A 27,385-nucleotide genomic window follows, 5' to 3' on the forward strand; every position below is an offset into this window, starting at 1 on the left:
ACCACAGAGCACATTAATAGCGTACAAAGTAAAATGGATGTCGACCATACAACCAAGAAATTAAAGAACAATCTGAACAAGCAGGTCAAATTCGATTGGGATTTGGTGCCTGGTTTGTTGAGTAGAGTAAGTTATTTCTGTCATTGTTTGTATCTTTTAGATTTTCTCTAGTGGAACTTAACCCTTTCCGTGTCGAGGGTTTTTTCAACATGTTTCCTATTTGCCATTGTCGAATATATTCGACATTTGAATTTTCACTCCTTTTTGCCAAATGTCGGATACTGTATATCTAACCTGATAACAGCTGTGGAGTTTTCTTAACGCGACACGCTGAAGCTCTTAAGATCGCTCAAAACTAACATCTGAGGAAAATGCCCCTGTCTCTACGGAAAATTTTAAGTCAACTTTTTGTCGCGTGCCGAAACACCAAAACTGTTTTGTACTCTCAAAAAATTATATTTTTATCCTTTTAGCGCTCCATTTGAAATTTCGTGATTGTTTTTAGTTCGTGCCCGAACTCCCAAATTGCGCGGTCCCCGCACAAAACACAAGGCAAATTCGTCAGATGGTATATTTTCATCGTGCCTTTAGAGCTTTAGCGTACCGATAGAAAATATCACCATCACCGATGATCAAGCAGTTGGCGAATGTATTTGACATTGTCGGATATACCCGACATGTATTTTTCATTCCTATTTGCCAATGTCGGATATATCCGTCATTTCAAAAATGGTAGATGGAACCACGAAGATCGAAATTTTGCTTATTGTGTCGGATATATCCGACATCGACAAAATAAGAAAACTTTTTCTTAATTAACCTTTTGGACCCGAATGTCGTACATATACGTCCTTGAGACGTTCCGAATGTCGTACATATACGCAATTTTGATAGGCATGTCTTTCTCGCGCAATATCTTTAATTGGCTTGCTTTCTGATCGTTGAAAAATAAAGAAAAAGAAAGTAGAGAGTCTAAGCTTTCCGTTGATATATAATGATGTAATGTTATGATCACGGTGTGAGACAAGCACTTTTCAAATAAAAACACTGATTCAAAATGGCAGACGGAAAAACACTGATTTTGGAGAAGAGTGAACAATGTTTGAAAAGCCCTTGTGACCAGTAGAATTGTTTTTGGATGCTAATTTTTGGTATATGGCTTCATGAGTAAGTATATATTGATAAAATAGTAAAGAAAAATTTAATAATTAACTTTCCCCCACTTTTTTTTGCATAGAAAGTGAAAAATGCCAAAAAAGTGACATTGTCGAAAAATGAGGAAAAAAGCATTGGTGTATGTAAAGCTACCATTTAAGTTAGAATACTTTAATTGAACTTGTACCCACAACCTAAAAGCTGCAAAACTTAATTAATCCTTTTCAGGGATAGTTTACTTTTTGCCCAAAGATTTCTAGTTCTTGAGTTTATGGCAAATTTCCCAAACCCCGCGTTTTCTCAAAAAAAGTTGCGCGCAGACAGCGTGAAAATATAAAAAACAGCGCGCTGGAAAGGTTAAATATATCGGCAATAGAGAAAACATTTTTTTAAACCCTTCGGCAAAGGGAGTGAAAATTCAAATGTCGGATATATCCGACATCGGCACGGAAAGGGTAAACAAAATGATGTGCGGAGTTAAGTACGTAACGTCCGTAACCTGATATTCAGATGGTGATATTTTCTATCGGTACGCTAAAGCTCTAAAGACACGATGAAAATATACCATCTGACGAATTTGACTTGTGTTTTTTGGCGGGGACCGCGCTATTTTGGAGTCCGCGCACGAACTAAAAACAATCACGAAATTTCAAATGGAGTGCCGAAAGGAGAAAAAGTATAATATTGAGCAGGTTACCCAATATGGACCCCAATTGAAAATTTTCTCCTCGTCGGTGACTAAGGAGGCGCAACTTAGATTTGTACCGGTACAAATCTAAGTTGCGCCTCCTTAGTCACTATATTCGCTAGGAATTACAGTATAATCTCGTTAAGTAATACATTGGACCGGCTAAATACCGTATTACTACTTAGCCGCGTGTACCACTTTAGTCTGGATATCCATACTACTATGTTACAAAAATATCACTAATAATGTAAGAAACCAAAAAAGTTACTGAAATACAGAGTATGGTATTATTACTGATACAATTCAAATCATTAAGGAAAACGACCGTTAATTTTTGAAAACAGCTAATCTGTTATTTACCTTTTCCCCATTTACTCCTTAGTTCTAAGTACGCTAGCTATGTACAAACAGAAGTGACAGGTTTCCTAGCTAGTACTACTTATATATCTGAATCTCCTCGTGACACGTGAGTAAGAAATTTGTCAAAAAGCTCAATTTGTCCTATTTATCAAGATTTGCCCTAGATGTGGCAATCTGATCCGTCTCTAACCTATACTTAAACTACTCAACGGAATTTTTCAGGTTCAGACTAAACACACCTTTTAAAATTTTGTATACAAAAAATTTCGAAAACTTTCAGCGAAATATTGCATTGTCTTCAATCTTGGAAAAAAAATAAAAAGATGTCCCACTTATCCGAGTTTTTCAGTTTTTGTCTCAAGGGACCGAAAGTGTCATGAAGGCCCAGCTTTAACCCTTTACAGGGTGGCGTTGCCGCGTATTTTTTTCCGTAGACGGTCGAAAAGATCCTTGATGGTCGGGAAAGTCCAAAACTTAGAAATATTTTCAAAACCGTAGAACCGGGGTTAATTCTACGGTTTTGAAAATATTTCTAAGTTTTGGACTTTCCCGACCATCAACTCGAGACCACTAAAGTACTTTTGTCAATGATTCTGAACCTGCCTCGCTAACCACTAGGCTACCGAACTGCTGTCAAACTACGCAATTTCAAACAATTTAAAGAACGACAAATATCTATATAGGTATTCTAACCGTAACGAGTAAGGCTAACTGTCTATAACTCAATAGTACCCACACACCTGCACTAGTGCATACATGGGCGTGGGTGCAACGCCGGCCAGTTGCGCTAGGATTTTTCCGACCATTAAAAGATTTTTCTGACCATGAAAGATTTTTCCAAACGTATACAGAAAAAATTAGGCGGCGTTGCCATATGACAACAAAATATTTCTGCTCTTGTTAGCCAATTCCGGTGCGTAATACCGTGTTGGTTGTTTTTTTCGCATTCGCTTTTATAGTACGCTTACAAATATTAAAGGCAATCGATCGAGGTTTCTAGCCATCTAATATTTACCTGATACTCAGATGGTGAATTTTCTATCGGTACGCTAAAGCTCTAAAGACACAATGCAAATAACCATCTGAGGAATTACACAGTAGCTAGTGATACAACTTTTTGAATTGCGCCATTCTGCTCAAAATTGTATTTTTTCTCCTTTCGGCGCTCCATTTGAAATTTCGTGATTGTTTTTAGTTCGTGCCCGGACTCCAAAATAGTGCGGTCCCTGCAAAGAACACAAGTCAAATTCGTCAGATGGTATATTTTCATCGTGTCTTTAGAGTTTTAGCGTACCGATAAAAAATATCACCATCTGAATATCAGGTTATCTAATATCAGTCCGACTACCGATTAAAAAAATTGACAATAACGCGCGTTACATCAGTTTATTGTTTATAGCTAACAATAAAAGTGTTCTTTTTGTTATCACAAAAGTGAAGTCCAGAAAACTTGCAATGCTTATTGCAAATAACAAACATTGGAATAAAAAGTATGTGTTTTTTCAACGTTCTTGCTTTTAACTGCTAACGCGCTGCTGACTCAGTATATGGTATATTAACCGATCGATTGCCTTTAAATAATTTTATCGAAATATCCAAAAAAAAGATTAATTTGTTTCTTATAAAGCGATGCTTATAAATAAAATAATTATGCTCACATTCTTCTCCATTCCTTAATTACTTTGTAATATCTTGTCATCGGCAAAAAATAATATTTAGATCAAGAGTTAGTGATCAATCAGTGAACATTCAAGATTTTATGTGTTTCGCGGAATTTAATATCGCGGTTGACACTCAAAACCGCGAAATTACTTCCGCAAAAATTTCTTCCCTCAAGGCTGCTCAAGGTATATTAGTTTATGATGGGAAATACATTCATTTGAAACTTCTTAGCTTGAAACAAATATCCATGCCTAACAACTTTTATGGTCGCATATCAGAACTATCGAAATTGCCAGTTTTGGGAATCACGGTAAATCTTAAAGACTGTGGAAGGACCCATCTGACTGTGGGACCTTATAGGATGCCGGAAGGAGGAGGGTGTAGTACCGGGTATGTGCGAGTGATGAGGGTCCCTTTTTCAGATTTGTAAAGTCTCTCAAAGGGTTACAAAAACACTAAAGTTAAATTTTTGTTTCTCAAAAGTTCAGGATTTTGAATATTGATATTGAGCAAAAATTTTCAATTTCAATTAAAAGGCAAAAATTTGGAAAAATGTCTCTCTCAGCACGGTCGCTTTTTTCACACGTTCTTGAAAGATTTGTCAAAAACCAGTCTCTCTAAGGTCGGGTTTCAAAGGTCAGGGCCACACATACCCAACATCCCTGAAACCTAGTACCCCCTAGTACGATATTGATTCTTCAGGGGTGGATTGAGACAAAATAAATTGGTTTAGTTGATGGAATCCATATATTTTTATTTACAGGTATGTGATGTATTGTCTACAACGTTGAATCAAGAAAAAACAGTAGTGGTGCTTGCATTGATTTCACTTTTCTCCTCCTGCATGGGCCATTCAGTCGTTAACGTTAAGAGGGGATGGAGAGAGGAGGTTGTGCTCTGGATAATGATAAGTCAGGGAACAGGTATGCTTAATCACTTAATCTTATTTTACACCCCTGTATCACAGTCCCGTTAGGATTTCTAGCAAATAAAAAATAGGACTAAAAATCGTCCCGTTGGAAAATACGCTCAATTTAGAATTTTTATCTCTATCGGTATCCCCACTAGAAAAATGTCACATTAAGTTTTTCTAGTAGATAGCAATATAATACAATTATTCTCCAGTAAAAGTTTATACGATAAGTGTACACTCTTTTTTGTTTTGATTATCATTTCTAGTGCCTCAATTATAACAAATTTGGTAATGTGGAAAAGTAGTAAAAAGCACTTCTTTTAATTTTTCCAAAAATTTGCTGAATCCTAAAATATTCTTAAGTGATAACATTTGAAAAAATATATAAAGGTCACTATTTTTTTATTATTTTGGAGAAAAAATTAAAATCAAAGTGTCAAACTTGATATTCGTGTTTCGTAAATTAAGGTTGCCATATTGAGGGCGATGATTGCTCTTTATCTCAGATACTTTAGGTAGTGGTTTAAAATGTTTACATTTATAACAGTGACGTCATTTCAGTGTGTTTCACAACCCCGGACGAAAGGTTGTAGACTTGTGCAAAATAGCAGAAAATTACCGGTGTCGCAGTATAACTTCCCCTTTAACCCTGCGTGTTGCTTTTGAAAGGTGTTTGTTTACATAAGCTATAGCTGACCTTATTTACATCAGCTTTGAAGAAAAGGAGTTTATTTCTAAAAGTCTACTCAACGTTTAATATCTTAATAAAACTGGCGCACTATATCCTAGGGTTTTATATAGGGGTTTATAATTTTCTTATTAGCTATTGAAAGAATCATCAAATTTCTTTTTTTCATTTTAGGTCGAGGAAAAACTCCTTTAAGGAAATTCCTTAAAGGAATACTTGACGAGGTTATGAAGAAGGTGGATCTAAACCCCATGAGAAAAGGAAGGACGGTGGTGTTGAAGAATTGTTCTTGGGTAAGTAAATGTATTATCTTTTTATCATTGAAACTTAATAAAATACAACCTCATATTGATCAATAAACCCAGGGGGTATTGGGGTACTAGGGTTGACGGATGCTAGGTATGTGCGGATCGGACCCCCGAAACTGGAATATTAGAGAGACTGATTTCGAGGAATTTTGACAATTTTTTACGAAAAAAGGGAGCCTTAGAGAGACTTTTTCCTATTTTTTTCCTCAATTTAAATTTTTCTTCTTCCAAAAATTCTAAAAATAGTGGCCCTTAGAGAGACAAATCTGAATTTTTATCAAAAAGAGTGACCCTTAGAGAGACTGCTTTGAATTTCTCTGATTTTTGCGATCCTTAGAGAAACTCTGGCACTTTGAAAAACCGACCCTTATAAGATCCGCACATAACAATGCTGCACTCATCCCCTTTTGAAACTTGAAAGGGCGAATATGTTCAAATATTGACGAAAAATGGTCAAAATCTATGAATTTATTGGCGTTTTTGAAAAATATGGACTCAGTTTTTAATTTGCGTTCTGTAAATTGACTCTACTCTGTGAGAGAAGCGTGTCATTCAAAAAGCTTGACAGCTTGAGGTTTTTCACACGTCGATCGGAGTTCTCACATGTCAAGCAACTTCAAATAAAATTTCCAAATTGTCTAAAAATACAAGGACTTCTTCAGACGATGTTCGAAGTTTTTAATTTTGCCTTATGTTTAAATGCATCAAAACTTTCATCAAAACCCATCAAAAAGATTATTTTGATGAAAAATTTGACGCATTTGAGTTGAACCAAAATTTTCATCAAAACAGAAAAAAATAAAAAGCGACTTTTCATCAAAATAGTTGCGCTCGTCAATTTTGCATTTTGATGCATTTGCGCTGATTTCATCAAAATATTTTTCTTCTTCATCAAAACATTCGAATTTTGATCTAAAAATCTCATCAAAATAGTTTTTACTTACTTACTTGTACTTACTTTAATCGTAGAAATTTTAGCGAGACTAATTTTAGCGTATAATAGCGAGTCTGGAAAATCTTGATTTCTTTTTGGAGTGAGTCACAATTTCAAAAAATTTCGCGTGGACAAATTTTAGCGAATACTCGTCTGAGAAAATTTCGCGTGGATTAATTTTAGCGAATCGCCATTTCCAAAAAAACTTTTCGAGATATATTTTGGTGAAAGTTCAAGATATAACGGAGGTTCGAGATAAGCGCGTGTTTTTAAGCCTACATTTTATTACAGAACTCTAAAATAAATACCTTTATTAGTTTTCGCAAAAATCGTAAAAAAAAGAAGAAAAAAACTGGATTTATTTTTAGCGAATTGCGTTTTTGAAAAATTTAGTTAGAATGATTCTTCTCAACAGCATTTTCTTTCAGATATCAATGAATAAGCTAACATAAATGAAACATATATTTTTTCTAAAAATGTGAATCACTTTTTACAAAGAATAAAATACAAATCTTAAAACATTCATTAGGAAAAGTGTCCAGGTAGAATCAATTACAGACAGTTACAGATACTAAACCAGTCAAAAGACATGCAACTATATTTATTTCAACCAATTTGAAATATAAGTGAAACATAGTAGAACCAACAGCCAGAAACATAACGAGCAGAAACCAAGAATTGACAGGTAACAACGTACTTAGGAGTTTTTCCAACGGTTTAACAAAGGATATCGTGATCCAAAATTGTTTACATTAAATGGATTTACCATTAATCTAGAAGCTGTAACAGCGTCGTGTAAAGGATGGAAGATGATAGGACGTACATGGTAATAGTATCAGTAACGAGGCAATATTGATGAGTAGGAAGCAGGTATTAACAGGAAATAGCGTACATTCAGAACTTTTTCCAACGGCATGATAAGGGATCTCATGGACAAAATTGTTTGCATTAAAAAGATATGCCAGTTATCTTGCAGTTTAACAGCAATATCGTGTAGAAGGATGGAAAATCATGACGTAACGTGGTAATAGTAGCGCAGTAACAAGGTAATATTGCGTTGTCAAGGTAAACGAATCCTCATTCATAAAAAGCTTAAAGGGAAAATAAGAAACGTGAAATTAGATGATATATGGTGAGTGTACTGAAATTTCCTCAAAACTAGTTCACAAAAGTTTCTTTCAATCTTTGAGAATAATTTCCCAAATAGTGCCTGGTAAGGCGGTCGTCGAAAAATTGTTATATTCGCATCACCTGCCCACATCATATTTTCTGCTGATTTTCCGGTGCGGAGATGCGGAAAACAATTCGGGAAAACCAATTTGTTCTTTCCAAGTATAGCTTTTTTCTCAATTGCACCGACGGCCATCGAAAAATTGTTTTGCTCGCAACACCACCCTCCCCTGAATTACTGACGTGATTTTAAAAAACCTGGGAATTTTTTTGACCGCCCGTCCGCCCGCATGCATTTTTAACACCAGTTGCCACGCGAACAGAGCATTTTTTCGATGACCGCCTAAGTATCGACAAGAACACAGTTTAAACATAAAAAATTAATAAAACCAAGTCTTTAAAACTACACAAAGAAAAAAATATTTGTACTTGTTGAAGTACCATAACACAGGATCTTTAAGCATTTTTGTTGGGAGTAGAGTATGTCGAATGACGATTGTTGAATAAATTTAGTTTTCAACCACCAACAATAATAAGTTTTGTCGTCCATATTCAATCATTGTTCTACTGTTTGGGTCGAAAAATGAATCAATCTGAATGTTTAAGACAGGAGACAGATTGTATAATTTGACTGTCAGCAAATTCACTGATTTATATCTCAATTTTTTGAAAAAAGTGAACGCAATTCGACTGCTGGACTATTGCTCGAAAATCTCTTGAAAATCAAGATGCCTAACTCATCGAAAATGGGTGCATAGAATTACCTGCGTTTGAAAACTTAATCCAAAAATTAACGCACGACAGAAAAAAACAAAAAACCCCGAAAGGAAAAATAACGAAAAACGTCCGCCGCGCATTTAGCGAAAGCTACTTGCTAGTTTGGTAAGCTATAAACGTTGCCGGATGATTACGGAACACTAATTAACCGGAAGACCGATTACAAAACAAACAAAAATCGAGATTCCTGTCCCATATCCTTGCATGAAGCTATGTAGGCCACCCTACGCTTCGCAAGCTCGCTACGGGCGGCAAAAATAGATTTGCGGAATTTTTTTGTTATGGCTTCTTTGTCTCAAAATCTTAAAAAAAACTTTTGTCAGTTTTTCATCCCAATTTTCCATATAAAAACAGTCATTCAGTCCAGAACAGTCAGTCAAGAACGTCGTTATTGTAGTTAAATTACTCATGAAGGAATTCGTGAAAAGATTCTGAAAAAGCAGATTTTAGGACTTTTAGCCAAAATCTCATCTTTAATTTTAAAAATAGACTATAATCAGAGCCCTCAATTCAAAAAGAGGTTCGAAAATCATGTCAGATCTATTATGTTGTGTGGGCGTACTGGGTGATCAGTACTCGGTACTGTGGCTTTTTTATCGGCATTTGGTATTTCGTGATAATAAAGATCGGTATTCGGTATTCTGAACACAACTCGGTATATCGGTAAAAGCAATGACATTAAATTATATGGACATTCAACGAGCTTTGTTCTATTTGAAGTCAAGCGCGTTTCCGCCAAGTCTGTAATTGCGGGATACAAAGTATGACAGAACAAGTGAAAAAATCCGTCACACTTTGAATTTCAATACACAGAAATTCAAAATTTTCTCAAAACGTCTGTTATTCAAAATAAAAAAATCCAAATAATAATTGTAAATTTCAAGTCCAAATTTCTCGAAATTTCCACTTTTGTGTCGTATTTTGACCTTATCTTTAGCTTTTAAGTCCATTTTCTGACACAAATAAATATTTTCAAACCTTAAAAAAAAGTGTGATGAAGTTTATTAAGACTTGGACAATATCAATATGTTAAGTCCGCATTGCAGAAGCCTAGAGAGACTACCCGTACAGGCTCAAACCCAGGATTATAAGGGTGTCGAGCGTGGGTAGTAAGTAGTTTACAAGCACGACCATGCCAAACCAAAAAAGCTTAGGGCTAGTATGGTTAAGCCTTTTAACTAAAGATAGCAAGTAGTATCATAGCATGAACCCCCTTTAGTTTAGGGGGGAGGGGCTGGAGCTCGAGTAAGGGTTGGGGGCTGTATTTTAGACACTGAGGGGGGCTCATACATTTGAACAGAAAAATTGTTATAGTCAATTTCTTATCACAGACAGGTTGTAAATGCTGATACATTTTATGTGATGGTGATGTAACCCAACTGTTTTCATACACAATTTTGCCATTTGCCACAGATCTGTCTCACCATGATGATTTTTATGTCTGAACAGAGTCAATTCCAGGTCAAAAATCGTTAAGGGGGGGGGCTGATGTATTTATGGTTGAGGGGGGGGGCTAAAATCTGAGGGGTGGGCTAAGGACCCCTCTGCATGCTATGAGTATAGTTACCATAGGCTGTCCAGGAAGAAGTTTCATTATTGGTTATTATATTATCAGTAAATTAATACTGTATTACTTATACTAACGGACTTTCAGCTCAAATAGGAAGAAGTTTTAAAACGTGTATATTCTTAAAAATTTTGATGCATTAGGATGAAAAGACATTTTATATCGAACTAGCATCGATAACAAATCAATTTTTTTATCTTTACCTTTAGGATAAATTGGGTGAGTTAATGGCTGCGAATGGCTCTAGGATTTTTGCACTTCAAGACGAAGTTATGGGATTTTTCACTGCGCACGGGATTCTTTCTCAATCGGCAAAGATTGCCGAAGGACGACAACTTCGTGACTTTCTCACCTTATACGACGGTGGTGAACTAAACCGCGAGACTGGTAAGTTACACTTCACTGTTTGATCTTATTAGTGTATTTAGTTTCATTATCTTCTCTTTTAAATCTAAATAGTTCTATCTGAAAATGCGGATATTATGATGTATATTCAAACTATCAAATCGAACTCAATGGAACCTAAAATCAAAGATAATTGAATAACTTAAAATTAAAAAAAAAACTCGTATATATAATCGTACAAAAAAGTCAATGGAGTACTGGCGTAAATCAAAAGGTTTAACCCATAGTTCGATTTGGTTTGGTTTAGTCGAATTATTTTTGAATTAACTTAAACTTTAACTTAAGTTAATCAACTTCTCAATTAAACGGACCTGGATTGATGTATTCAATACGTGTTGTAATATTAAAACAATTAGTGGACATTTGAAGCTTATTGCTTATTGTATGCTTCGATTTGAAAACCATTTTTAAACACTTTTTAGCTATCATTACTAATTATTTGTTGAAAATACGGAAACAGAAATAATGCATAAACATTCAACCGCTTTATGGCACATTAATAATAGTCTGTATGATTTTGTTGAATACAATACAGACTATTAAAATCGCCTATAGTTTTCGTTGGATATTCGATTGATTAACCCTTCGCGTCGTTGAATATAACATCACCTCGCCGTCGGGTTAATAAATCTCCGTAACCGACTTTTACCTATTGAATATCTGCTTATCAACCGCCTATGATCGTTTTATTTTTCAGTCACAGGGAATTGCAATTATAACATGCAAACGTCGCAGTTCAACTTTTTTGGTTTAAATCAGCCAACTATGTCTTACAGCATCATTAGAGATGAATATGGAATATCTGTTGGTTTTCAAAATAGGTATATTGTTTAGCTAATTAAATATTTTGCTTTAGATAGGGAAATATTTCTTAAAACGGGCTTTTTTGGGGGTATTTTTAAAAACTAATGCACAAAATGACCCAGGGCCAGGATCAAAAAATGTAAACTGGTATGTATGATAGCATCATATACAAATTGAAGGCATCAGACCACTTAGTGTGTCGAATTATTGCCTTCAACATACACATCCTGTACAATAACATATATGCCTGTATAGAATAATCGACCTCAAATCTTGATTTTTAATCTTAAAACCTTTATGTACTTAAAATTAAAAACAGAGTTTTTTTTAGCAAAACTACAAGAAAGAAATATTAAATCTTCTTAGTCAGCGCAAATCATGGTAACAATGCCAGCTAAACTTAACCTGATATTCAGATGGTGGTATTTTCTATCAGTACGCCTAAGCTCTAAAGACACGATGAAAATTTACCATCTGAATTTGACTTGTGTTTTTTTGCGGAGACCGCGCTATTTTGGAGTCCGGGCACGAACTAAAAACAATCACGAAATTTCAAATGGAGCGCCGAAAGGAGAAAAAATATAATTTTGAGCAGAATGGCGCAATTCAAAAAGTTATATCACTAGTACTAGATACTGTGAAATTCGTCAGATAGTTATTTTAATCCTGTCCTTTTGAGCTTTAGCGTACCGATAAAAAATTCACCATCTGAATATCAGGTTAGCTAAACCAAGCAGAGATTGTTGATAAAAGTTTTGTAATACTTACTAGAAATTCAGCAAAATCAAAAGGTTCTGTCAAATAATATAGTTTCGCCTTTGTCGGGAGGGGGTGAATTTCTTTTTGCATTTTAAAAATTTCATTCACCCCACCCTAAGTACACATTTTTTTATAAGCAACCTGGTTGCTAAGGGATGAGGCCTGAAAATATTTTGGCTATCTATTGTTATTGAAGAAAAAATATATAATTCTAACAAATGGAAATGGTTCCACTCACCCTGAAATGCATTATAAAGGTATAATTGTGAGGGGGGCCTAGACAAATTTTCCAGAAATTAGCTTGAAATGCTATGTAACCTTAGCCCTGAAGTGAAAAATAGAGTTGCTTATAAAAAAAATGTGTAGACGCTTTATGACCTCTCCCTTTTTGGCGCCCCTTTTGAAAAACCTCAACTTCCCTCAGACGTATTTCTTTTAATTTTTAGATTCATTTGGCACTTTGACAGTGCCAAATTTCCAACCTATGAGGAGCTATTCTTGTATGAAGATAACGAGGAAGTGAATGCTCTAATCGACAATTTCGAATTGAACTTGGGTTTGTTTTTTTATCTAACTAAAAATATAGTTAACATGTGTTTTCTATTACTTCAATCCTTTTCGAATCTATACTTGGAGATATTGCAAGAAAAATTGATGAACAAGAACTTCGGTAAGGTCAAATAAAAGGGAGAATTCTCTGTTCCATAATAATTGGCAGTGGGCGAAGGATTTTTACAATTTATTTACGGGCATTGTCAACTTAAGAGGTTAAAATAAATTAATTAACTGTTACAAGAGTAACAACATGAATTTTCTTATTTTTTGCCAATATTTCTTAGTGTCGAAGAAATAACTATAAGCCCTCAAAACTTCAAAGATACTAAAAAAACAGGAAAAACTATATTTGAAACATCGTATTTTTTTCTTGCCCTCATGCACTTACTTTTCCTGTTAAATTCGGCGTAGACTCTCCTCGTTCACATTTTTTAGTTTTTCTCGGGAAATTAATCCCGAATTTTTTTCCGTCATAACCATAATACCACCCGAAACTCTAAACTTTGAAAACCAAATTAAACTAGAAATACTTGATATTTTTAGTTAACCATTTGGCACAACTGTACTCTGTCGCCGACAACGATACAGAATACAGTCTCATTGAAGAAAAGGTGCTGGTTGTCGAACCCAAAGTTAAGGAGTACAGACTGACAACCGAAGCAAACAAAACTTTTGGCGCCTTCCATAATGAAGTTAGGGAGGTGATGATGAAATATGAAGATATTCAATTTCTAACTGGTAAGATTAAACCAGAAATTTAGGAAAGGGAAATAGGAATCGTTCTACTTTAATGGGATAAGATTTCGCGGGGATTAAATTTCGTGGATTTCGCGGATTTTGGCCCTATCCACGAAAATAAATCCCCGCGAAAATTTTGAAAAATGTCTCCGGTGAATGTCACTTTTGATTGAATAATCACTTGTGGTTCTTCAAATAAACCCAAATTTGGAGCAATCCATCCAAAAAGTAAAATCGCAAATTTACCAGCTAGGAACTTGACAAGCCTGTTAAATCTAATTCTCAACCATGTAATATTTCTGTTATTTTTATCCGTATCATTGCGAATTGAATAGAATATACAAGGCTGGGAACTGACAAGCCTGTTAAATTTAAAATCTCAACCATGTAATATTTCTGTTATTCTTATCTCTCTCATGGTGATTTGAAGAAATCACAAGGCTGGGTATTCGGAAACTTTCCGAGCCTCTTAAATCTAAATTCCGGACCCTAAAATATACCCCCAATATACCACTGACATTATTTTATCTACATTGGAAATCAAAAAAATCACAAGGTTAGGAAAGTTTCGAAATTCACATGCCTGTGAAATCAGAGATTTGGGAAAGGAAGATAGGTATCGGCGTATTCATGTATAGAAATATGTGCTGTTATAGTCTTTTGTTTCTTTTGAAATCATTGAAGTATAACTACATAACAACCTTTTCTGCCAATCAGAGTAAGGAATTATAAAACCTCTTTGCCAAATCTTTTGAGCCCGTGCCAAGAAAAACTGACTCTATCAACAGAATCCTGGTAATATTTTCTACCTGGACAAATTTACATTTGACTTCCAAAAATTCTTGCTGCTAAGATATTCATAAATTTAGTTTTTAGTCCTTGCGACAGAGTGCAGAGTTTCATTCACATAAAAAAACTTTCATTCAAATCTGAAAAGACTTCCTTTGTTAAATAAAGTATTCCCATATGAATACTACTTCATCGTTGTGTTTCAAATAATCAAAATTGAAATAAAAATGTCTTTTAATGATCTTTTTATAGTCGTTTCACGTACATATAGTTGAACAGCACCTCCCCTTCTCAGAGTTCCGAATTGAAAGGAAAAGAAAAAAATATATATCATAAAAACGTGTCTATGAATTCAATTCCTATCTTCCTTTCCCGAATCTCTGGTGAAATCTACTTTCTCAACCCTGACATATTACAATGTTATTTTTATCCATGTAGACAATTGAAGAAATCACAAGGTAGAGAAAGTTTTGAGATTCACGACCATTTTAAATTTTTTTCCTGTGGTTATTAGAGTTGGCTTTCTTTTCCAGATGGCAATAAGAAGAAATACACTCCACGTATAGACTTTTTGAAAACACGCTTGCACACAAAATCTTTCTAAACGTAACAAACCCTACTATGCCTAATATCGTCAGCTACATAAAGAAGTAGGGTTTGGTACAGGCTAATCAAAGTGCCGACAATGCCCATTTTCGATCACCACGTCCCTGTTAGTGTTCATCTTCTTCATTTTCCAATTTTGATATCTCAGGAAATTACGGGAAAGCGAAGGCGTTGGTGCTGAGATTGTCAGCTGTTGTCCAAAATTTGTTATGGTTTGTCAATAAATTGGATGACAAAGGTGAGTTTTTAAATTTACACTCAAATGTTTGTTTCAATCTTTTTTCCTTAAAAAAGTTTTCTCCCAAGGACTTTCGCCTTGAAGCTAGCCAACTGTATATACACCATAGCTAGCTAAACTATTGTGGTTAGGATGGGAAATTCCCTCTTTCAGGAATACGAATATGTATTGAAGGATGCGAGGTCCTTTTAAAAAAAAGTGAAAATGGGCTTCCATTCAGGACTCCACCTTAAAAAAACGACTTCAAATACGGTTTGCACTATGCGAATTGACCCATGTTCCCGTCTGCACCCGTGATGTTCTTTAATATACATTGCTGGTTTTGTTTTCAATATGCTCAAATGATTATACTGGCTAAATCTTTTATGTGGCTGCTATCAATAGTGGAAATCAAAATGACTCGCTTGTTTTCTAGATGCGACAATGAAGGAAAGCGATACAACACCTGAGAAAGACGACGCGGAAGAAGGTATGTAGTGAATAAAAAGTATTCTGCACAGGCTTGTTGGCTTGTTATTGTTATTATTATTATTGTTATTATTATTTTTATTAGTTTTTTTGCGATGAAAATGTCACGGTGGAGGGTAATGATTTGAGTTTTCTGTAAACACTTATTATTTTTTTGGCTGAAAAACGAGTCTTTATCTATAAGAATCACTATTTATGAGCATATATCAATGTTATTAGCCAAATTGTTTTTTTATTATTATTTTTTCTAACCTTATTTATTAAGCTGTGCATTTTTCTGATAGTGGTTTTTATAAAGAAAAGCGCTTAATAGCTTTTTTATTTCTTTTTCAAAAATCTTTTTCAATAGTGTTGATAGTTTCTCTCAATAGATATGCTTTCATTTTCTTTATTTTTTTGTATTTTGACCAGTTATGTCTTATGTGTTTCATTGTTTCAATGTTCACTGATTAGTTTGATAACCAGGTAGGTCCATAAAAGTATCGCTTGTTAGTCCTTGCGACAGAGTGCAGAGTTTCATTCAAATAAAAAACTTTCATTCCAATCTGAAAAGACTTCCTTTGTTAAATTGAGCATTCCCATATGAATACTACTTCATCGTTGTGTTTCAAATAATCAAAATTGAAATAAAAATGTCTTTTAATGATCTTTTTATAGTCGTTTCACGTACATATAGTTGAACAGCACCTCCCCTTCTGAGAGTTCCGAATTGAAAGGAAAAGAAAGGAATATATATCATAAAAACGTGTCTATGAATTCAATTCCTATCTTTCTTTCCCAAATCTCTGATTACACCAACAACGAAAGAAAAAAGATTTAATAAACTCAGCGAGGAAGCAAGAACCCTTAACGAAGAATAAACACATAAAGACTATAAATGGCGAGTGAGAGAGAGTCCTAGGACTGTACTCTTTCTCAAAAAGATCTCTAGTCCTACTGAGACATAAAATATTGTATATAAATAACTAATTTGTAAAGTAAGGTTGACGTTTACAGTATTAGCCTTTGTAGCTACCTTTTTTGTCAACGTTAAATAAACAATTACGTAACCTTCATCATCATCTTCATGTTTAAATTCAAACCCTTGTAGCAAAATAGGACAGTTAAATTGTGTAGGTGATTCTACTTCCTGTGACTGCTTTCCTTCTTCAATGTATGGGTCCACATTTTGACAACTAAATTGACTCGCTTATTTCTAGATGCGGCACTGGAGGAAAGGGCTACAACAACTGAGAAAGACGACGCGGAAGAAGGTATGTAGTAAATAAATAGTAATCTGCACAGGCTTGTTGGCTTGTTGTTAATCGCGATAATTATGATTTATAACACATCCAACTTTTGGACCTACCTTGAGGTTCTATATTGGGCAGAGATAGGCAATTTTTTTCACCGTCGAAAATGTAAGATTTAAGAAAAATAATGCCAAGTTTTTAGTTTTGTTCAAAATGTCATTTTTTCATCATAGTTTTTGGAAAATCAAGAGCTTTCTAATAGTTTAATTCTTTTAGTTCTAAGCACAAGGTTTATATTTGCTAAATAGGACTGTTTCAAGTAAGGCAATGTATTCTCTCCATCCCATTGGTCAACGTTAAATAAACAATTACGTAACCTTCATCATCATCCTCATGTTTAAATTCAAACCCTTGTAGCAAAATAGGACAGTTAAATTGTGTAGGTGATTCTACTTCCTGTGACTGCTTTCCTTCTTCAATGTATGGGTCCACATTTTGACAACTAAATTGACTCGCTTATTTTCTAGATGCGGCACTGGAGGAAAGGGCTACAACACCTGAGAAAGACGACGCGGAAGAAGGTATGTAGTAAATAAATAGTAATCTTACAGGCTTGTTGGCTTGTTTTTAATCGCGATAATTATGATTTATAACACATCCAACTTTTGGACCTACCTTGAGGTTCTATATTGGGCAGAGATAGGCAATTTTTTTCACCGTCGAAAATGTAAGATTTAAGAAAAATAATGCCAAGTTTTTAGTTTTGTTCAAAATGTCATTTTTTTATCATAGTTTTTGGAAAATCAAGAGCTTTCTAATGGTTTAATTCTTTTAGTTCTAAGCACAAGGTTTATATTTGCTAAATAGGACTGTTTCAAGTAAGGCAATGTATTCTCTCCATCCCATTGGTTTTAAGTAGTACTTTGAGATAATGGCAATTAGATTTTGCAAATGGTTCAGGCATGCGCGATGAAATATCATAGCATTCGTCGTCAGAGGTCAATATTTTCACAGAAAACTTGTCCTCTGATACTCAGGCAGGGTATAAACCCCCGAGTGTGACGGAACTCGATTTTTGAGAAAAAAATTTCGCGGTCGGAAAAAACAGATTTTGCAATTTTGGGGGTTTTCTCGAAATTGGTTCGTTAGTTTCTTTTGATATTTTGCACAAAGATGGTCATCTGGATACCATAACATATGATGGAACCCGATTTTTGAGGAATTTTTTTTCGCGTCCGATTTCAACTGAACTAAATGACCGAACTTAATGGCATATTTATCTTAGTTTATATTAGACTTCCGACTACGGTAATTTTTATATAAAAAAAGTCCGAGTTGTTGCTAGAGTTGCGTCTTTCGACTAAAGGAAGCTCATGTTAACTGATAAAGGACCGTATGAGTAATTTCCCAGTGTGAGGAAAAATAGATTGGACCCCCTTTGAAGAGGAAATTAAGTTCCACTTCGGAAGTACATCCCTCGCTTTCGATTTCGCGATTTCACTTTTCCGAATTGGGAACCATGGTTGCTAAACGGCTAATGGTTTTAATTCTTTGGTGATAAGTTCAACTCGTATAATTCATGTACTACTGTAACTTATGTTAGCATTGTATTGGACTGTGTGATGAAAAGTCTTTCAACGGTTGGGGAAAGTTGAGAGAAATACTTTTTTTTTTTTTTGTAAAAGTAAAAACTATCAGAAGATAAGATAACAGTTTTACAAACTGTTTGTCATAACCAGGTTTCTTGGCTAGTTCAAAACTAGAATGATTTACAAGTGCTTATTTAAAAAAGAGAGGATTACACACTGTTTTTACACCCCTGAATCAGTGACCCGGTCAGATCCACCCCGGTGAAAAATTTGCTCTAAAATAGCCTAAATTTAAGCACCAGTGAAGAAATGACTCACCCCAGACATTTGAAGCTGAGTGACCTACCCCAGTGACAAATTAAAATAAAAAATGTCCACCCGGTGAAATTTACCAGAACCCAGGCTACCCCGGTCAAAAAACACACTTGCACTTGGCAAGAAACAGGTAAAACAAGCAATATGCTGAATGGACCTACCTGATGATACGAAAATAGGAAAAAATGAGAATAATAGTAAGAAAATGCAGATTGCAGCTTGTAAAAGTAAAGAAAAAATATTTTATAAAAATCCCAAGAAAATATGAAAAACAAAGATTTCCAGCATATTCCAAGCATTTTCGACCGGAAAATTTTTTTTCTTAAAAATCGGATTCTGTCATACTTTGGGCATTGCTAATATGCATCTTTGTGCAAAAAATCAGAAAAAACTAATGATGAAATCTCGAGAAAATAAAAAAAAATGGTTTTTCCGGCATTTCGGACCGGTAAATCATATTTTCGAAAATCAGTCTCCGTCACCTTTTAGAAATGTCCATTTTGCATTAGTGTGCGAAATTTCATGAAAATATATCGAATAAAACTCGAGAAATTTAAGAAAAACCGTTTTTCCGGCGATAATCGGCTGTTCCGGCGATCTTTAGTAAGTTCCGGCCACAAAAATCAGTTTTATTGAAAATGAAACCATGCCAAATCTTGGGCATTGCTATCATTAATGTTTTTATGCGAAAAAACAAAGAACTACCGGGTGCGCCACAAAAAAGTTTCTCTCTTTAAAACTAATTTTCTTGAAATCTAAAAACTTTAAAAGAACCATTCCTATTTCATTGAAAGGAAGAAAGATAAACTTAAAATTTGATGGGTCATTTATTAAATTCGATTCATTAAATCAAAAGTTATGCTCAATTGAATAAAAAAGTTAATTTCAGAATGTGCTCGAAAACGTTTGAAATCGACCTATCAAATTTTTACTTTAAATTGGCAATCGCAATAGCCTTTACATGATTAAGAGCATTTTTCAGTAACTAAACACATAAATTTTGAAACTGAAGGGTCAAAAGGGTTTAAAATCTTCATCAAAATCAATTTAATTTAAATTTACCGAAATTTTTCTCAGATTTTTGGTTCTAGACTGGATAAAGTCTATGTAAGGCTGGATCTACCTCGAAACCCATATTTGATGTATTTTTATGAATTTTACCAGATTTTTTGGCCTTTTTCGAAGAATTTTCTTCCTTTCATTGAAATTCAACCTTCCTTTAAATAAGAAGAGGTCATTTAGACAGCTAATTATCATTTTTAATGACTGAAACGAAAATACTGATGTATCATGTAATTATGCTTCTGTTTAGTTTGATTTAACTTTTTTGTGGCGCACCCGGTATAAGATAAAAATCCCTATAGAATTAAAAAAAGCGGCGATTTCCGGCATATTCCAAGCATCTTCGACCGGAAAATTTTTTTTATCTAAAATCGGATACTGTCATACATTGGGCATTGCTAATACATCTTTGTGCTAAAAATCAGAAAAAAATAATGAGCCAATCTCTAGAAAGCTTAATTTCCTTGTAAATGGTTAAAGGGAATTTCCCCAAAATATGAAAATCCGTTTTTTAAGGCGAATAAGAATTTTCCGGGAAAAACCACTTCAGCCATTCTTTAGAGAACCTTGCCCTCCATCTTTGTACAAAAAATCAGTAAAAAGTAATGACAGAATTTTGCACAAAGTCCAAAAAACCCTATTTTAGGTAGTTTTTGGCCCAAATTTGCCCCAAAAAATATTTTCTCAAAAATCCGGCTCCGTCACATTTTGGACATTGCCGTTTTGCATCATTGTGCCAAAAATCAGAAAGAAATAATGAGCGAATCTCTAGAAAAGCTGGCAACAGACAAACTAACTAACGAACGAACGAACGAACGAACGAACGAACGAACATCAGTTAATTTATAGGACCTCCGTGGTAGGTCCAAAAATTGTACTATATATGAACTTGTGTCATAAAAATGCATACGTTTACTAGGTCTGTAGATTTAGAACGCCATGGGTAATCCCTTAGAACATAATCCTAAATTCACACCGATAAAAAAGAGGCTCACATTTCTACAACTGGATATTATTCTTCAAAATCTTCCCCCGACCGATTTTCATTTTTTTTCAGACTCAGGCTCAGGGCACTGAGGCAGGGGTGTGTTTTTTACACAAAAGTAAGATACCATGATTTTTTTCTTCAGGATCAGAATCTAACGACGACGAAGAAAGAGAAAGAGAAGCAGGAACAGGTATGGGTAAAACACCTGTGTATCATAGACGATAAAAGCCCTACTTGAAAAAAATACGCCAAAAAGTTGTTCTAGTGCGTAGTGGAAAAGATGAGATTTTGCTATCCCAAATTTCCATGTATGTATTTTCTATCTATATCCCTTTTGGGTAAGGAAAACGAAACGTTGTTTTGAAAGTACAAGGAGAGAATATAAATTTGTTTCTTCTAGATATGTTGATTGATGACACGAGCATGAAAATTGCAATTCAGATCATCAGAATATCTCTCAATCAATTATGTAAGTATGTACTGTTTATTTGTCATCTGAGTGACAAAACCTTCATACCAACTTTTCCGTGACCGTGCCTGGCCATGGAAAACTGATTTCATATTTCATGAAATCCTGAAAATCTCGAAATAAATTTTCTACTTTCAAAAATTATTTTAAGCTAGGATATTGAGAATCAACAATTAACATCAAAGTTTCTCTAGCCAAAACAATAGTTCGTAGTATCGTAGCATTACAACTGATGCTAGGTCAAGCCATAAATCCAGTAAATAAATAATAAGGTATTATAAAACAAAGTAAGAAAAAAAGACAGTTTCGCTTGTTTTTCTACTTTTTTCTTTTCCTTCCGACAGACAAATGAACCACCCGTAGAAAAAGAAAAAACATTCGAATCGCCATAAATTTATTTGACATTTAATAATTTCTGGGAAGAAAAGTCATATCTCCTGAAAATAGGTGATCATCAAAACATTCGAAAGCGTTTTGGAACTATAACAAATTTGTCAACAAGTATTGTCCGAGCTTGCGAGGGCAATATTTGATAGAGGTCAATATTTACGGTATTGCCCTCAAAAGCAAGCGCGCAGTGATTTTTCAAAATATTCACACTTTTCGCAAACCACCATAACTTTTGAACAAAACAACTTTAGAAGAAAGGTTATATATCTTTGGCCGAAAGTAAAAGACATCTACTTTCTATCTTTTGAGCCATATCATGATTCTTTGACTGTATTTTAGTAAAACTTTCACAAGGTTCAACCCTACATTATATGACAGCGAATAAAAGTCCCATCTGGGTAGACCCAAATTTCAAAGTCATATTGAATGATGAAAGAGTTAACTCTCAAAACAACTATTTCACCACCTCCATCTTGAATTTGAATGTTTTTCAACTGTTTGTTTTGATCGCACACTTGACCCTAACCCTTTAAAATCAATTTTTTTAAATATCCTAAACATTTGATCCTCAAAATAACACAGAACTAAATATCATAGCTGAAAACAGAATACATGCTAAAAACGCATATGTGCGTCCTTCGTATATAGACGCGGACGCTCACGTGTGTCCTTCGTGGGCAAAGGGTCTAATTCAAAACAACATTCAACTTTCCAATGTATTGAAATGGTACTCTGAGTTGGTCGAATTTTATAAAAGCATTGATGATATTTTTTCTAAACTCTTTGTAGCACAGAATTTGAAATATGGCTACTTCGTTAATACGTGAAACTGCACTAAACTTTACTTACTTACTTATCAGCACACCTCTGGTTGAGGCTTCGCCCACTTGTGTACTTTCTCTCGCCATCTGGTTCTGTCACGTGCGTATCGTTCTGCCGTTGCTAAGGGAAGACCTGTGTCTTCCCTGATTTTATCTTGCCATCTTTTTCCAGGTCTACCTCTTCTTTGTGTGCCTTGGAATTCATTTTTCAAACATATTTTGGCTAGACTTTCCTCGGGCAGTCTTGCTACATGCCCAAACCAAGACACGCGTCTCTTTTTTTATCATATAGACAATTGGCATTTTGAGTTTTGCTCTCTTACGTAGCCGTTTGAGTGATATCCGGTCTTCGAGTCTAATCCCCAGTAGAATGGAGCGAATACAATTGTTTTCGAAAACTGAGAGCTTGTTTTCATCAAGCTTTCTTAGAGACCTGGTTTCCGCGCCGTATATTGCGATTGGGAGAATGAGAGCTTTGTACAGTCGAATTTTAAAAGCATTTGAGACATCTCTCCTTAATCAGATCTTCTGTTTTAGTTTTCCAAAGGCAATATTTGCAAGTGCAATTCGTCTTTTGACGTCCGTGGAGGTACTAGGAACATTTGATCCAAGGAAAATGAAGTCTTGAACAGTGTCAACATTTTTATTGTCAATTACAACTGGCTGAGGGCTGGGTGTTATGGCTTTGCATTTTGTAGCATTGATTTTCATGCCATACTTCAAACAGGCGTCCTGTAGTTGATTCGTGGAGAGTTGAAGTTTCTCAAAGACAGCTGACAACTATTGTTCTCGATTTTATAGAGTCGAGATTCGCCGTCATAACCGTCACTGTGATCCTCGGCATCCCTTTCAAATCAACAAAATAAGTTTAGATTGCATTGATTAATTTATCCAGGTATCATTGGGACAGGCACAACGCTGGAAAAGGTCGTTATTCCGGATGAAGACGACTCTGGGATCGACTTCGATTTGGTCAGAAGAGTCGTCAACATATCCGGAGACATGGTGTCGTTCACTAAACTGGTGTCCGAAAAATTTGGCAATGCGTATGTTGTTAAGCAGAAGAAGAAAAACGCAAAGTTTACCGTCGGCACTTTGGTGACGGCAATATTTTCCTATCTGGAAAAAAAGAAAATCTGCAAGATCGTGCAATTAAGATGTAATAAAGGCACCGGCAACAACAAGTTGGTAAGAATAATTTTGGATCGACGAAATTTTAAAGGGATAACCCGATAATTTTGAAAACTCGGTCATCTCTGCCTTATCATCGATACATTTTTATGATATTTTCTTGTTCATTAATTATGGCCCAAAACGTCAGCAAAATTTTACGTCAAAGTGAGACAAAAAGTCCCACGAAAGTTCCAATTGTCAAATTGTAACGTCAATTAGGCTAAAAACCTTGGAACACAATGGAGACTACAGTTTATATTTCTTTGAAATAGAGCTCCTAACTTTTTAACGAATATTTCAACGTATAGCATAAGCAAATTTTTTGCTTAAATTACTTCACTCTATAACATATGTTTTACATAAACTATCGCTCAACCAACGAGCACAAGGAAGGTTTTTTACGTTTTTTTTAAAACAGCATGAACTTTTTCCATATAATTATCGTTATTTTTGTGCTTAAACTTTCTCGTGAGAAATTGTTAACTAATTTTATGTGTTTCACGGAATTTAATTTCGCGGTTGACACTCAAAACCGTGAAATTAAATTCCACGAAAACTTCTCCCTTAAGATATGGAATCAGTTTTTTTATGACACAGCCAAGAAAAAGTTGGCATGAAGTTATACAATTCTTTAATTGGATTGACTGAAAAGGTCCTTACTGCAGAAACATTTTAATAATTTCAAAGGAAACAAAAAAAACTTTAACAGGGTAGCTCTTAGCTGAATACATCAATCTCCCGTTTAGTGTGGTCGTGTTACAAAAATACAGGCTGTTTGTAGGAAAAAAATAAGATCTAGCTGAAACTTTCTCCAGACCTTCTCTATAGGATGCTTATACCTCAGGAAAAATTCTCCTAAAATCCCACTGGTGGAACATCCCTTTTTTGGGACATTTCTATTTTCCCCAGGCAAAATCCTAAGGGCGAGATTTTTTGAACATTTCAAACTTATTTCCAGACAATATCATTTATACCGTTCGAAAGCTCTCGAAAAACTATATATAAGACTTTTAAACGGTTATAGCAGATTTCCCTACCTAACTCGAGATATTTCATGCGCAATTTCCACTTTTCGCCACACTTTGGTCAAAATTGACCATAAAGAGCATCTTCTGTGTGAATTATCTTGAGTTAGGTAATGAAATCGGCTATACCCGTTTAAAAGTCTTCTATATAGTTTTTCAACAGCTTTCGAATGGTATACTTGAAAATGTCTGAAAAAATTTCGCCCTTAGGGTTTTGCCTGGGGAAAAAAGAAATGTCCCAAAAAGGGATGTTCCACCAGTGGGATTTTAGGGGAATTTTTCCTGAGGTATAACCATCCTATAGAGAAGGTCTGGAGAAGCTAGATCATATTGTTTTCCCGTAAATTATGATTAACGACCCCACTAGTTCCCAAATTTCTGCTTTAACAAATGTAAATGTTACTATTACAGGCAATCTTTCTGGAAAAATCTTCCCCAGAGAACATGCCACAAGAGCTGAAAAACAATCTTGTTAAAATCGGCATGTCGTCTAAAGAATACGCCACAGTCTTCAACGATATGGAGGACGAAAATGGGTATAATGTTTTATTTATTTATTAATGTTTTACTTTTTCCATATTTGGAAGTTTTCTCTAAAATTCTCCTGTACCTCATGTTTCTATGTCCTGCTTACTTTCAAACAACCAAAAGCCACATTATTTAATATATCATTAGACGCTTTAATAGAATTTGTGCATCGGTTACATGCCATTTTCTTTTCAATGGAATTCTGAACAATTTTTTTCTACAAGCAAATTTTTTTTGTAATCAGTTAAACACACTTGCAATTTCAAAACATTTTGCCCCCCCCCCTCCTCCTTTGAAAGTTTTTGGGGGAACCCCGCCCAACTAACTCTCTCAGACTCGTTTTTGACCAGTGATAGGCATTGATGATATTATATGATTTGCAAAATTTCTAGTTTGTTCGGTCAAGTGTCAAACCGGTCCGTGTTTTACATATAATACTCACTTTCTAGATAACAGGTGGTCAGAATGACCTGAAATTTTGATAGGAGTCCTACTTTATCATTACTTTATCTTGTCATGCTAAAAATTTCAACTCAATACCATTTTCATATCCGGAGATGTCCAAATATAGGGTCATGTGGGCAAAAATGGGTAATTTCGTCCGGACACGTGACAGTTGGCAAACAATTACCCAACGCCCCGAAACCTTTTGTCAGTGGGAGCTGACAGACGAAATATTGAAGTGAGAGAAAGTTAGTAGGAGGTCTATTTTAGGCATAAAAATTATGCCTATCATTGATCCTGAAAGTTTGTCACAAGATGTCAATTTATATTTGATGCACACTTGCTAAATTTTATGGCGAAAATTCTTTCAAAAGTTATCGAAACTTTTCGTTTAAGGGGGAGGCTATGTAGGACCCCAACAAGAAGGAAAATAAGTATTTAGTATAAATGCCGAGAAGAAAGCTATTGGAAACGTTTCCTTCTTCTCATCTCTATTATAATGGATGGAAAACCTTTTTCTGTTACGATCGATTTTGACTACACTGCCAATACAGGATTGCAAGGAGGCTAAAGGCAATCAATCTTATACCTTTTAATAATGATTTTAATTTTACTTTCTGTTACATTAGGAAAGCCCATAGAGAACAGTTTCTATCGAAACAAAAATGGCAGAGGGTAGAAGATGGTCAGACACCACAGAAGCGGCGAAGGCTTGAGTTTGATGATGCTGATGGTGATGATGTTGGAAATTAAAAGTAATTTGGACAGTCAGGACAGTCTTTTGTTTTTTAGTTTCTTGTTTTTTTTCTGATTTTGGTATTGTATAATTAAAAAAAAAACTAAAAAAAACTTTAACTTCCAGATCTGCGGATCTGCGATAATAAAAATGATATACGGTCACTTTTACGTACGAAACTTACTAAATATAACCATGATATTTTTTGTCGAATCAATTTTGAGCAGTTGATTCAAATGGGGAGAAATCCCCGAACAAATAAGTTTTTTCTTGTTTATGGTGTTAGCCCGAAACCATTATTCATAACTTTATATATAACTATGCATACTAGTAGTTTGTAATGTAACTTATTTTCTTATTGTTTTGTAAAAAAGATTCACATGTCAGATAAAATCAATCAAACGTATCAAATCTTAAGAAATTCTTCTGTTTTGGCTTCGTTGACAGTCCAGGATGATCAGGGTCAAAATGCTTGCATCGTTACAGATGATTGTTAAGAGCTCGTTTTGGTCTTAAAGAAGCATATCAATTCATAGAAAATTATACGCCAAGTCCCCTTATTGATCAAACTGATCAAAAAGATCAAAATCCACGAGGGCCCCTATGCCCCTATACCCACTATGTCTCAAATGGACTATGGGCTTTGTTCAATTTGTGTCTTTTTGACGTCAAGTTCCCTAATTGATCAAACTGATCGAAAAGATCAAAATCCACGAGGGCCCCTATGCCCCTATACCCCCCTATGTCTCAAATAGACTATGGGCTTAGTTCAATTTGCTTCTTTTTGCCCCTATCCTATACATTCTATGTCTCAAATAGACTATGGGCTTAATTCAATTTGCTTCTTTTTGACTTCAAGTTCCCTAATTGATCAAACTGATCAAAAAGATCAAAATCCACGAGGACCCCTATGCCCCTATACCGCCTATGTCTCAAATGGACTATGGGCTTAGTTCAATTTGCTTCTTTTTGACTTCAAGTTCCCTAATTGATCAAACTGATCAAAAAGATCAAAATCCACGAGGGCCC

At 34.9% G+C, this 27,385-nt stretch overlaps 2 protein-coding genes across 6 annotated transcripts in view; one reads left to right on the forward strand and one right to left on the reverse strand.

Moving 5' to 3' along the window:
• LOC136807714 (uncharacterized) lies at positions 1 to 26,749 on the forward strand. 5 transcript variants are annotated; one of them, XM_067064319.1, is made up of 16 exons: positions 1 to 126; positions 4,629 to 4,788; positions 5,641 to 5,759; positions 10,432 to 10,609; positions 11,325 to 11,448; positions 12,637 to 12,746; positions 13,289 to 13,483; positions 15,027 to 15,116; positions 15,532 to 15,585; positions 16,784 to 16,837; positions 17,344 to 17,397; positions 20,913 to 20,960; positions 21,171 to 21,239; positions 23,346 to 23,638; positions 25,060 to 25,184; positions 26,250 to 26,749. In XM_067064319.1, exons 1-16 carry the CDS (start codon positions 34 to 36, stop codon positions 26,371 to 26,373), a joined length of 1,890 nt encoding a protein of 629 aa, XP_066920420.1. In that variant the 5' UTR covers positions 1 to 33; the 3' UTR covers positions 26,374 to 26,749. The 5 variants fall into 5 exon arrangements, with proteins under 5 accessions (XP_066920420.1, XP_066920421.1, XP_066920423.1 ...); XM_067064321.1 differs by lacking the exon at positions 1 to 126 and adding an exon at positions 894 to 1,167; XM_067064320.1 differs by lacking the exon at positions 16,784 to 16,837 and having other exon boundaries at positions 2 to 126.
• The window catches only part of LOC136807819 (protein 4.1-like), an 83,898-nt gene that overhangs the window by 51,024 nt on the left and 5,489 nt on the right, over positions 1 to 27,385 (reverse strand). The window lies entirely within an intron of this gene.

The sequence above is a fragment of the Clytia hemisphaerica genome, unplaced genomic scaffold, assembly GCF_902728285.1.
Source record: "Clytia hemisphaerica strain Z4C2 unplaced genomic scaffold, Clytia hemisphaerica genome assembly, whole genome shotgun sequence".
Lineage (NCBI taxonomy): Eukaryota > Metazoa > Cnidaria > Hydrozoa > Leptothecata > Clytiidae > Clytia > Clytia hemisphaerica.

Coding starts and splice junctions, on each gene's coding strand:
- LOC136807714 (XM_067064319.1), top strand. CDS start 34: ATGGATGTCGACCATACAACCAAGAAATTAAAGAACAATCTGAACAAG. Junction 4,789..5,640: donor AATGATAAGTCAGGGAACAG/GTATGCTTAATC, acceptor TTTTCATTTTAG/GTCGAGGAAAAACTCCTTTA. Junction 16,838..17,343: donor GAAAGACGACGCGGAAGAAG/GTATGTAGTAAA, acceptor CTTATTTTCTAG/ATGCGGCACTGGAGGAAAGG.